Below are 13,381 nucleotides of genomic sequence, written 5' to 3' on the forward strand. Positions count from 1 at the left end.
TGATCTTCCCCTACAACCTCCACATCTCTACCCCACTCACTCTTCTCTAAAGTCTCTTTATAAAGCCATCCCCTATCTTTTAGAATATCCTTTTCAACAACATAAATGATAAATCAGCATCCTTTTGCAGCCTAAACCTTGAAAAGTTTGGTTCTATCAGAGGATTCAACAATGGATAATCAACCCCCATAGATTTTGGGTGAACATAATGCCGGATCCTCTCAACATAGGCCTTCACCTGTAATTTCATTAGCTCAATACCGATTAGCTCTTCTCCAAAAAATAAGGACAATTGAGAAAAATCGCATAAAGATTGAAGTTGTCTAGTATCTCTAGCCAAACCCTTGACGCCATGTTATGTGTTAAGTTGCCACCAGCATTGTCCCCACCAAAAAACACGCTATCAAAATCAGCATAATCTATGAACCATATCTCAGGTTCCTCACCATTCGAATGATAGGCTACCCATTTGACTGCAATCTAAGAATCTTCATAAGCAATAGGTAGAGAGTGTTCAAGGGTGAGCCGATAGTTAATTGAAACTGCTACAACACCAGTTTCTACAACTACTGCATTAAGGTGTGTGTGATATGTAGAAAAGAAGATAAATTCGATCAAAAAGCCTCCGCCATATAAATAGACAAGAAGAGAAAGTTTTGTATCTCTAAACCTATTCTAACAAAATCACACCATTTAAATTGTACAGAACAACCAACTTTATAGGGAAACAATAATATCAACATTAAATTGCGCAAACCGAGTATCCAATTTCAGAATGGAAGCATTTAGCTGACAATAGAAACTACGATTTTACAAAGCAAATCATACCATTAAAAAAAAAAAGAATGAAAGCTCACATAAAACTGAACCACCAAGAGTAGCTTCACCAAAGAATCATATTGAAATCCCACAAGTGCATGGCAATACAAATAACTATTTATTGGAAGGCGAAAGGAACATAATGGAAGAATGCGAAGGAGCGGACATTTAAAGAATCTGAAACTAATGCTCGGTTATAAATTCCTTAGTAAACCAACACTAATAATTGATGTAAGCCAAAATGAATGTCTCTGTAAGAACATTTAAGTAATTACACCAATAAAGAAGCTATTATGCATTGTAGCCATCTTAGAAAAGATGACCAAATAATCTCATATTTCCAAAATACCCAAACATTTGAACAAATCATCATTGCATCTTTTAAAATACAATGATATTTCGGTGAACACAAGAGTACATATGCTATCTTAAATAGTACCCAACGCTATAATTACACTCAAAACAATCTCATAATCCCAAAATACCCCTACTCTTGCGGTTGAAATTCAAATCCATTCTTTAACCCAAACTATTTTATATAGTATAAGGATTACTTATATTTTTCAGATCTATTTATAACTTTTTAGATCTTTTATATCTGTTAAATTACATATTTATAATTTCTAGTTAAATCAAATTGTATGCTACAAATTGTGATGGTTGATTTCCAACAATCGATTAATGAAATTAGCTTTTTAGCAAAAAAAACGTATAATATAAATAAGGGTTAATGATTTTTTGTTATATAAAAAGGTATTATATAAACAAAGGGTAGCTTAATATCTAAATTAAAATTTCATTCCAACCTATATGATGGCTACAGATTGGCCTCCTCAACTGGTTCTACGAATTTTCCCCCTAATAGTTTGCATCTTTCAATTAAAATAAAAAATAGTACTAATTTTTTTACTAGCACAAACAACAAGCTATATAATCTCTCAGTACAGATGATCCATCAAGTCTCAAAGATCAATTTGGATAATAAATATTGTTTAAAACCATTGATTAGCAGATCTCACGATGCAATGTCTTATTTTACTAGATTCTTGTATTTTTCATATCTATTCATATTTTTAATATTTATAATTTCTAGTTAAATCAAACTGTATGATACAAATTGTGATGGATGATTTCCAACAATTGGTTAATGAAATTCATTTTGTATCAAAAAAATGTATAATATAAACAAGGGTTAATGAAATTTATTTTTTTTTATATAAAAAAGTATAATATAAACAAAGGGTAGCTTAATATCTAAATTAAAATTTCATTCCAACCTATATGATGGCCATATATTGGCCTCCTCAACTGGTTCTACGAATTTTCCCCCTAATAGTTTGCATCTTTCAATTAAAATTAAAAAATAGGTCTAATTTTTTTACTAGCACAAAACAACAAAGCTGTATAATCTCTCACTACAGATGATCCATCAAGTCTCGAATATCAATTTGGATGATAAATGTTGATGAAACTTGAAGGCTTGGTGTGGTTGGGAATTAATAAGTCTCTATCACTGATGAAAAAGAAAATTGAGATATGGACATGAGTAATTATTTGTTAGGGCATGAGCAATGACTTCAAAAAATTGAGATATTAACATTGCAACTAAACCAAATCAAGCCAGCGGAACAACAAGAGTTCTTACATATTCAATCTTTCTAGTCCTTTTCCCAGATTCAGAATGCAAACCCATTTTCAAATGATTTTCCACGATGCAGAAGATTCGGCTGACAATTTTTTTAAAATCCGTTGAAATGAGGTTGGTGTGGTGGTTAAGCTTAGTAGTGTAGCCTTTCATAAAATGAGAATTAGATCCACTATTGCCTTTCACATGGTAAACTTTGATCAGAAGGCAGAATTGATTCTTTGCAGACTGCATTCACTTGCTTTTTCTCATATGATTCTTGCTAAGAATCAGAATGCAACTCATCTGATGATGCATAATACATTGGGATTTGTTTGGCAAAGTTGTTTCTCCTCAAATTGCTTTTACAAGAAGCTGTAAAATGCCTATGGCCACATTGCTTGGATTACAATTGAAGTCTGGAGTAACTCTCGAGTGCCACGGAGAATAGAGCAGCAGAGGCAGATAGCAGTGAGGCATAACGTTCACGTCAATCTTTCATTTCAACCTTACCCAACACCGAAAGATCCCTCGCACCTAAGTGAAGAGAATTAACACATTCTTTCTCATTTCAGTCCCATCTATACACGAAAAAAAAAGAGCAGAGCCCCAAAAAAAATCTGAGGATGTTTTTCTATTCCCATTTGCCAAAGTCCGAAAATTATGACCTGTATGCTCTACTTCTCCGCTTCTAGCTGAACCGGTTCTTTGCTTTACCATTTTATTTTTGGCTGCTGTCAGGACATAGCATCAACCAAATCATGGCCGCAAAATCAGACTTTGCTCAGAAGCTGCTCCACGATCTTCGGCTGAGGAAAGAGAGAATGGCTGCCGCTCAGAACTCGAGCAGCTCAAATTTGACATCCAGAGGTAAAGAATTTCAGCCAATCATAAGATTTCAGCCAATTACAGGACTTGTTAAGTGCAGCATTGCTTTCTCCAAGTATAACTATAACTGTAGATTTGTTAAAGAAGTTACGACTATATTTATTGCATTTCACCATCGAATTCTCTGTTTATTACCTTTTGAGTATTATCATTTACCGTTCAATGGTTTCAAGCAATTCCAAAAGGTAAGTAGATTAAGTGGGAAATCACTGGTTAGGACACGAGATGTGATGAAAATGCATACATGCTGGACTTGGATAATATCATGCAGAGCCACATACCCACATGTTTATTTAGTTGCTTTAGATCTAATCAGCCTGTCTTGTTGTAGCTTGCATATCAAAGTGTAGCCAGGACCACACGTCCTAATTGCTTGTGCATGAGTTTTCATGAAAATTTTCAATGCGTGAGCAGGTGCACATGGAAGCCCAGGGCCAGCGTATAAAGGCTCTCGACAAGTTAAAGCTTTAGAACCTGTAAGTTTGATTTTGATGATATTGGAAAATTGTTTAATCCGCCTGAGACAGGCGAGTTTCTGCAGCATACTTTTAGCTGGTTAAACATTGTGCTATCCTGCAGGTTGGTCCTAGATCTGGGGGCTTAATCAGAAAAGGCAGTAGTGGCACTGGACAGCTTCGCATTGGAGACTCTTCAAATCAAATTGTTCTCTATGGAAAAGGCAGAAGTTCGGAGCATATAGGAGATCTGTCAACAGCTCTAGCGTTTGCCTTTGGAAATGGGGGGAAGTTCAACAAAATAGATGCTTCAGGCGGGAACCCAATGCTAAATTTTCTCCAGCGAATTGGCAGGAGATCTCTAGACACTGGAAGAATGGACATAGTGACTAATATTGATATGCATACTTCAACCACTCAGTTTCCTTCTTTCTCTCATATCCATATTCATGAAATATCAAAAGGGGTGCAAAAATTAAACCAGATTCTCAGAGCCTGTTCCAATGGCCTCAATTTTGATAGATACTCCGTTGAAGTTGGCAAGGAACTGCTCAGAGGTGCCATGGATTTGGAAGAGTCCCTCCGAATGCTGGTAAACCTGCAGGAAGCTTCGGATTACATGATCAATTCTCAAAGGAAGAATAAGATCAAATTGATTGAGGAAGATGAAGATGACGAAACTGAGACAGCAAAAGAAAATGACTTGAAGCAACTGGCTCGTCCAAGATTCTCATTTGATAAGCCCAACAGGAAATCACAAAGCACCAAGGAGGCACCACAGAATGGTATCAAGCAGCAATTGATGGCCTTGACATATCCGGAAGAAACTCCGAAACTGCAAGAAAAGCAACCTCGAAGTAGATCCAATTCATTCTCTCATGCAAGATCTGCTACTTGTGTTCCAGACCTCAAAGCTCTTTCAACGTACTTGGAACCAAATGGTCACTCGATTTCACATTCAAAACCTGAGAAAGGGAGAATACCAAATGTCATCGCAAAACTTATGGGTCTCGAAGAACTTGCTCCAAAAGATGGGTCGAAAACCACACCAAAAGAAATGAGATCCAAGAAAAAGGAAAAGACAGTCTCATTGAAAAGTCAAACTCCTGCGGACTCACAGGCTCAAGAAACAGGGAGTAACCCACCAACCACAGCTAATAAAAACGCGCTATCATCAAACAAATCAGCAACGAGGGATGCCAGACTTATGATGGAAGCAGAAAACTTTCAGTCTATCCCAAATGGCAGCTCTCCAGTGGTTGTTTCTCACAAAAACTCCCGTTGGCAGGACTTCGAAGCGGCAGCTAGAAAAGATGCAAGTCCAGGTTCAAAAAGAGCCACAGTGGCAAGTAAACAACAAAACAGAATCAGCCAACATGACGAAACGCTTGGATACACAAAAGTTTTACAAGAAAAGGAGAAAGCAGAAGATAACAAAGAGGACAAAGAAAAGAACATCAGAAAGGCAGGCGAAAGGAAGGATCTATTCTTAAATGATGTCCCGCTGCAAAACGGACCAGACAGACACAGATTGTCAGAAGGTGAAGATGTATCAGAAGAAAATGTTGAGGTCAAAAGAAATGCAAATCAAACAGGAAATAGAACTGCAATTCAAACAAAAAATAGCAATGGCGGCAGTATTCACACGAGCAAGCAACAGAAGCACCAAAATAATATGCAACAGCCGCAGATGCTTGAAAGACGTGATCATCCAGAAGGGAAAAAAAGGCAACAACCTCCAAAACAAAGATTGCAGGCTAGAGAACCTAAAGGAAATCAAGTGGAGTCAATTGTTACATTGAAGGCCAAGAACAGACCAAAAAGTTCACAAAAGAAGCAATCATCTGCAAATTTAGCTACAGCTGCAGCTAACCAGAAAAATGCAATGAAACACATTGAAGTAAAGCCGTCAAAAGATCTGGCCAACAGCAGACACCATGAGTATCGTGCAATACATTCTGTCCATTTCCCTCTGCCACATGGAAAAGCTAATTACACGAAAACGTTGACAGGTCAGACCCATCAGAAGGAAGATGCAGCAGTGAACAAAATAAATGGAACTTACGATGACCAGGCAAGATCAAACAATCATCAGTCCCCAATTCCACAAGAGAAGAAACAGCAGAAGGATGAGAAACTCAGCCACTCCAACGGAGTAAACCAGGAGACAAACATTGAATCTGAAGAAGCAAATCTAGGCATCAGAGGTCTTGATAAACCAGAAGTTAGCACAGAACCATTAAAGAGGAAGGATTCCTTGGACAATGAATGTGAAGAACAGAACTTCTCCAATTCGGGAGAAGAAGACTATGCACGTCTGGAAGCTTCAAAATCTCAAACCTGTGATGACAATGTAAAGATTAACATCGTCAAACTTATGAGCTGCATGAATCAACTATCGTTTAACATGGGAAAATAATCATATACTTCTGACCTATTTAACTTGTGGGTAAATTTGGAATATCCTGACTTGATGATTTACTGGCTCCCTGCAGAGTAATGAGATGACACCAGACATACAAGAAATTCCAGAAGACCAGCAACATGGAGACAAAGCAACAATGTCCTCCAATGATTTCCCACTGAAATCTCAGAAAGCCTTACATATTCAACTTACAGGTAAATGTGGGATGTGATATGTAAGTTGACACTATTAGCCAAACCTAAAAACAGTTTATACTTCTCCCATTGCGGAAAATATTTCCTCAACTTCATAGAATAAAAGAAAACATTCTGAGATTGTTATTCTCTTAGATCAACACTCTTCTTCAACGATAAAACTTTCCTTTGCAGAACAAATTACCTATCTAATTCATCTCTAAGGTTCCTTTTGTCCCTTTGCTTTCTTTTCATGGAGTGGCACCAAAGCATCTACTGCTTCTAATTTAACATCAACAATTTCCTACCAAAATTTTTTATAACGTGGTAGAACCTTAACTAGTCGTATATAACCATGGCAAGTACAGTTCTAAAAATTTATCTGTAGATATGCATCCTTGACATGTTCTCCCAATGCTTGATGTTGCAGGAATGGATGAAGTAAGTAGAGGAATTAGTAATGTGGTGCGTCGTGATCACACGAGGATCCCTCCAACAGGGGCAGCGGAGCTACTCACAGAATTTGAAAAGCATCTCAAGGAAAAGTTGATAAAAGGTCAACTATTTCTAAACACAGCAGAGGCAATTTTCAAACTCAACATACCTGTCAGCATACTTCATGGCCATGATCACATTGGTCGAGATACAGAAACTAAACTCATATTAGACTGTGGATATGAGTTGCTAAAGAAAAAGGGACAAAGACAAGAATTTTCAGTTTATCCATGCAAAGGAATGTCCATCAGTTATATCAAAGTAAGGTCATTGGATAATTTGGTCAAGCAACTGAGCAAGGACTTTGACGTGTTAAAATTTTATGGAGGGACGATTGGGAGCCAAGACTGTGATGCGGCAGATTACTTGCATAAGATGTTGGAGAAGGATTTCCGAAATGGGCATGCAGATGTGAGCAGCATGTGGGATTTTGGCTGGAATGAGAAGACATTTGCCTTCCTTGAAAAGGATGATCTTGTTAAGGATTTAGAGAAGCATATACTAAATGGACTTCTAGATGAGATCACACGTAATCTATTACACATTGCTGTTTCGGCTTGATTGTTTCAAAGCACACATCTTGACAGTCTAAAGATCGTATTTTGTTTATTAATTTAAGAAAAAAAAACCTATGTAATAGTTTTGAATTGAATTTTGCAGTTTTGTAACGAGGGAATCGGAAAACAAAAAGAAACTCTTTTTCTCAGTCACAATTTTGGCGTCTGGTTTGCTGCAATTGCACTTAGGTAACACACACAGTGACACGGAGATACCTTCATTTTCCACTATACATCCTAGCCTTCCAACTCCAGTTTCAGTGTGTGTTTTCTCTCCTGGAAATTTGAATTTCCAAAAGGTCTAAATTTTTACTGTTTTTCTTGCCATTGCATTCGTTTGTCACTTACCTTCTCATTTTCCCATTCTCCATTGATAATCCAAAAAACTCTTTTGGCCAAATGAACCATGCACAGAACCCATCGCCAATTAGAATATTGGGACTAAAGTTCAAAGATTTAAAACTGTTGAAGAAGAATATGGTTAAATGCTCCTTTTAATTTTATTGAATACATTAGTTTATATGGCGTACTTTTTCTCTGGGGGTCTAAGACTAAGAGAGGATACAGAAATGGCTTCATTAGACGCAGCGTCTCTCCGAGAATCAGATTTGCAGCTTTACTTCACGAAAGTCTCTGATCACCCGAATTGGCAAACCAGAAACTGAAAGTCCCAGAACAGGATGTGTCGAAAATCTTGCCACTACAACTTCTTTTTTTTTTTTTTTTTTTTCGACACAGGTATTCAATCCTTACGGGTCCGACTAATTCCCTGGACTACTACAATTTTTTTTTTTTTGCCACTACAACTTAAAAGCGTAAATTTCACCCGAAAGCTTCGTTTGTGACTTTTGAAAATATGAACTTACAAGATCGAACACAGCCGTCTTAGCTCAGCCGGTAGAGCGCGTGGCTTTTAACCACGTGGTCGTGGGTTCGATTCCCACAGACGGCGTTTGGCGTCAGCATTTTGCCTATTACCTCCGCAGTCAATGCCCACTTGGTTGTACGAGTCTTTTCTTCTTAATGATTGTCGACCGCCTATGGGACTTAAATTAGTTGTGTCCCGTCTTAGCTCTTTTCCCATGTGTTTTCTGCATGGGGCCTTTCTCGTTTGAGAGTGGGATGGAGGCCGAAATTTGGGCTTTGGTGAAAAAAATTGGGGTGCATTCAAGATAGTAATACTATCTTTGAGTTTGAACTTCAAATAATTGAGCATTACTTGAATTCAAGCTCAAACGAACATTCCTATCATGCTCGAGCTTGACTCGAAAAAACTTGAACTTGCCTATCCAAGTTGAACCAAGGCTTATTTAGATTTTTAAAATTTGAACTTGACTCAAGCTCTAACTCAAAGTTTCGACTTATTTAGATTTATAAAGTTTGAACTTGATTTTGTAAAAACTTGAACTCCAACTTGAGATCAAAAAACTTGAACTCGCTTGTCCAAGTTCAACCAAGGCTTATTTAGATTTTTAAAATTTGAACTTGACTCAAGCTCTAACTCAAAGTTTCGACTTATTTAGATTTATAAAGTTCGAACTTGATTTTGTAAAAACTTGAACTCCAACTTGAGATCAAAAAACTTGAACTCGCTTATCCAAGTTCAACCAAGGCTTATTTAGATTTTTAAAATTTGAACTTGACTCAAGCTCTAACTCAAAGTTTCGACTTATTTAGATTTATAAAGTTCGAACTTGATTTTGTAAAAACTTGAACTCCAACTTGAGATCGAGTTGGATTTCCAAAATTAGTTTTCAAACATTTTCCAACAAACCCAAATATTAAATTCCAAACCAATTTTCAAAATTTCCAACAATTTTCAATATAAGTCTGAAAATCCAAATTCAACTAAATATAAGTCAACAATATACAGCTTTCTAATCTCAAAAATACCAAATGAAATAAGGCAAGAGTTACAAGAAAAATGTAGCTTTTTAATCTTAAAATCACATAATGAAATAAGAACAAATTTCAAGAATAAAAAGACCCAGCAACAATTGACAAAGATAAAGAATACTTATTTTAACCCTTGATTTCCCTCCCTTCCCAATTTTAAATCCCACAATTAGTCTAAACTTCCATCACTAAAGTAACAATTGGTATAGAGAGAGATGAAAAGAAAAGGACAACTAGAGAGAGAAGTCGCTCTTTTGATTTCGTGTCATTTACGACGACACGCCTGAGAGAGAGCTCGAGAGAGGAGAGGGAGAGAGATGGGTATTTGTGTTGTGTTTAAGAAGGAAAGCCATTGCAGAGAAGAAAGGAAGGTATGCAGAGAAACGCAAGTAAGATTGTAAGGGATAGGTTTCTGATTTTTGGGTGCTATATTTACTAATTTGCCTGTAAAAATAATTGTTTTAAAATATGGCATCGTACTAAATTTTCTAACAAGTTTGTATAAATATGTAATTTAATAATATTATAATATTCAAATGAGTAAACTATTTGATTAAACTCGTTAAGTACTCGAGTGCAGTATCTTAATACTTGAATCTGGTTCATTTATGTAATAGAGCATGCTCAATCTCGATTAGAACTCAGTCACTTGCGAGTAACTCACAAGTAGTTCGTTTGGATTATAGCCTTAGGAAAAAAAATAATATTTGAGGTTCGGAGGAGAAAATAATAATATTTGAGATTTAGTGAAAAGAAAATGACTTTAGACATCTTAGGTCTCATTCTCATTTGTTCTTTAACGTTTATCAACGAAATAGGTCTTCTTTTGAATAGCTTCAAATCACTCTCTTTATTAATTTCTCTCCACATATTGGAGATAGGTTTCCTTAATTCTTGATCCTCCTCCCCCATTACTCACTCTTTCTCTTCATTTAGGACTCCAGAACAAAGATAAGCATTTAGTTTGTCTTCTGCTGTCCCAAGAAGTACTGAGCAGGTGGTACTCATTGAAAATTGAAACTAACCTTAATGGTTAAGAATCTCGATGATGATGTCAAGAACCTCCGTTAAGTGGATGCTTTCCACACCTGTCTTGGATTAGCTGAATACACTACAGAATTTACCACTATAACAATAGCGAGCTTCATTAAGGTCTATTACATAGTACAGCAGATGAACAGCAGAATTTTTACGTTGAAAATATGATTTTAGTAGTAAATGTATGCACGAAGATTTTGATCCTTGTCATCTCAAAAGTATTACTTAAAAAAAAAAAAGGAAAAAGGAAAAGCTAAAGGAACCTGAATCTGGAAATAAGTTTGACAAGCCTGCGCACAAAAAGTTTGCCCATCACCACAAGCTACCAAGAACAGGAACGCACGATAACTAACTCTAGGAAGCCATATTGTCACCATAAAAGTCATTTCCCGGTGGCACGCAAAGAGGAAAATTGACGAGAAAGATGCCTTTTTCATGTCTCCCCTAATAATTGACGACGGGTCCATGTTTTGGAGCAAAGCAAAGATAAAGATGCCCTGGTAAATACTAGAGTACAACTTTATGTGGGTGGAGTTGCCATCTAAGCAGACCATTAAGAACATCTTAAAGTTGATAAACCAATGCAGTAACCACCAGCTCTTGGGCTTTGGTGGGAGTGAACCTTTCCTCCCACTAAAATGTCACTTTCATGGCTCTTCTTCAAATTCAGACGGGTGCGTAATGCACTCGTCTGGTCCGGTGATGGTTCTGTCCCCATCGATTCTCCGTAAGCTCAGTTGAACCTCCTCTAATTAGAGTAAGAGTAGAAGTAGGGATGACAATTGAAAAAAAAAAAAAAAAAAAACCAATGCAGTAGAGTTTTCTAAGAAAAAGGCAATAATTTCTATACCCTACTTTAACTCTTCATCGAGCTTGAATCAAAGCTTAGCCCCATCGCCAGGGCCAATTGGTCATTTTCAATATTCTTAAAGGACTTTAACACTTGACTTAGAAAACATTTTAACCACCTATATGTCTCATATTAATTACTGCAGTATTATTTCAAAAAAAAAAAATTTCTAAATAATCCTCTATCTTTCGAAACACGCTCAATTTATTCACAATAAAGGTCTCTTTCCGAGTAGCATATTCAAGCCTTGCCATGCTTGACATATGTTTTAAAAGGATAAAGAAGACGATGACAACATGTATTGATGTGATGCACCCAAGGTCTAATGTTCGACAGCTTGTTGCAAACTTCTTTTTACCTAAACGGGTTGCTTTTATTGTGGAAAGATTACTTGTGATCGAATTATGCTCTCCTTCTTCCCAAAGTTGGCTCTCCTTTATTCTACTATTCTATTAGAAGCTCCTTCCCAGAATGCTAAAATTGCAGGCTCTTTCTTTTTCTATGGTCCATTCCTTTTTCGTGAGTCTAATAGTGTAGTATTATACTTACAAAGACCGAAATGTAATCACGTTTCTAGGGAGAGAAAAGTAGACATCCAAATTGGAAAATGAATAACAAATAATTAAAAGGACAAAAAGTGATTTCTTAATGTACAAGGAAAAGTTGTTTCAGATTTAGAGACTTCCCTATGGACTGAAGGAGCTGGGAAACTGCTTTGAACGTGAATATCTGCTGGCTTATGGACTTTACGCTCTACCTTTCCATAATTCTCCCACGCTCGAGTCAAAAAGGAATATGTTTCCCCATCCCCAGCGAAGGGATAGGGGTAATTGCGACTAATCCAAATCACTTTTGTTTAAGGACTTGTTTCTAGAGCTGTTAAACGAACCGAGCTGTTCGGTAGCTCGGTTCGTTTCGGCTCGTTCGTGTTCGTGAAAGGCTCGTTCGAAATTTTAAACGAACCGAGTTCGAACGAATTTTTTTGTTCGATTAATAATCGAGCGAACACGAGCATGTTCGACTTTTATATTTGGAGGGCAAATTTCTTTGTTTTATTTGTTGTTTTTATGTTAATGTTAGTTATATAGTTAATTTTTTTTTTTGTCGAAACCATAGGATTCCTATAACCTAAACTAGCCTATTCTAGGGGGAGGGGGAGGGGACTCGATGTGAGTAGAAACTCCATCGAAGATGGTCAAAGAAGACCGTCACAAATTGTGACAAATTTTTGAGGGAGGCAGGGTTCGAACCCAGAACCTCTTTGCATCACCAAACCTTAGAAGGCTTGGGATGACCACTGGACCAAAGGCCCAATGGCGTTAGTTATATAGTTAATGAATAATAGAATTTAGTCACTTAGTGCTTTAATTATTTTTTAGAATGATTAATAATTTCCATGGCATATTTAAGGCATAAAATAATTTGGATTCGAGCATTTCGAACATGTTCGCGAACGGCTCGTTTATGTTAAACGAGCCGAACTCGAACTCGAACTCGAACACGAATTTTACTTAACGAACCGAACACGAATACAGGTTTGGAGTTCGAAAATTAACGAACGAACACGAACGTTGTTCGAACTGCTTAACGAACAGAACTCAAACATGAGATACTCGGTTCGATTCGGTTCGTTTACAGCTCTACTTGTTTCTAAGGATGGTTAATGGAGCCGGGTCGGTCCGAATTCGGTTCATTCGTCCAAAAAAACCTGATGACACTAAATTATGTCAAAAGATTCAAAAGGACAAATCTCAGTACAAACAAGTGGAGGACCTTTGAAGATGTTTTAACTGTTGATCATATTTTATTACCATTTTTCATGTATTTTGGACTAATTGGATGTATTATTGTTGAAAAATTCTTGGTTTGTATATTTTTTGATAAATTGTTACTGGTTCATGTATATTTTAATGTTGTGGCCCTATGGATATTGATTAATTTTAGAACTTAATTGTTATAGTAATTATATTAAGAAAATTAAAGAACAATAAGTGAGTTTGAACTAAATCCAAATTCGACTCACGGTCCAAATATTTTGTAAGACAAGTATGAATTTCGCATTTTTCAATCCGGAATTCAAAAATGGTACTAACTATATGAGTCAAATCTAAACTTGTTAAAGTTTAACTCAAATGCCTATTTTTTTGTTTGGTAGTTTTGG

General features: G+C 36.6%; 1 protein-coding gene and 1 non-coding gene across 2 annotated transcripts; both read left to right on the forward strand.

Moving 5' to 3' along the window:
- The first annotated feature begins 2,807 nt into the window (after window positions 1-2,807).
- On the forward strand, window positions 2,808-7,592 carry LOC113713693 (uncharacterized). The gene is made up of 5 exons (XM_027237479.2): window positions 2,808-3,313; window positions 3,746-3,807; window positions 3,911-6,139; window positions 6,282-6,405; window positions 6,815-7,592. Exons 1-5 carry the CDS (start codon window positions 3,205-3,207, stop codon window positions 7,438-7,440), a joined length of 3,150 nt encoding a protein of 1,049 aa, XP_027093280.1. The 5' UTR covers window positions 2,808-3,204; the 3' UTR covers window positions 7,441-7,592.
- A 723-nt stretch (window positions 7,593-8,315) lies between these two features.
- On the forward strand, window positions 8,316-8,388 carry TRNAK-UUU (transfer RNA lysine (anticodon UUU)). Its single transcript has one exon. It is a non-coding gene; the product is annotated as a tRNA-Lys (tRNA).
- The last annotated feature ends 4,993 nt before the right edge of the window (window positions 8,389-13,381 follow it).

This window comes from Coffea arabica, chromosome 10c (genome assembly GCF_036785885.1).
Source record: "Coffea arabica cultivar ET-39 chromosome 10c, Coffea Arabica ET-39 HiFi, whole genome shotgun sequence".
NCBI lineage: Eukaryota > Viridiplantae > Streptophyta > Magnoliopsida > Gentianales > Rubiaceae > Coffea > Coffea arabica.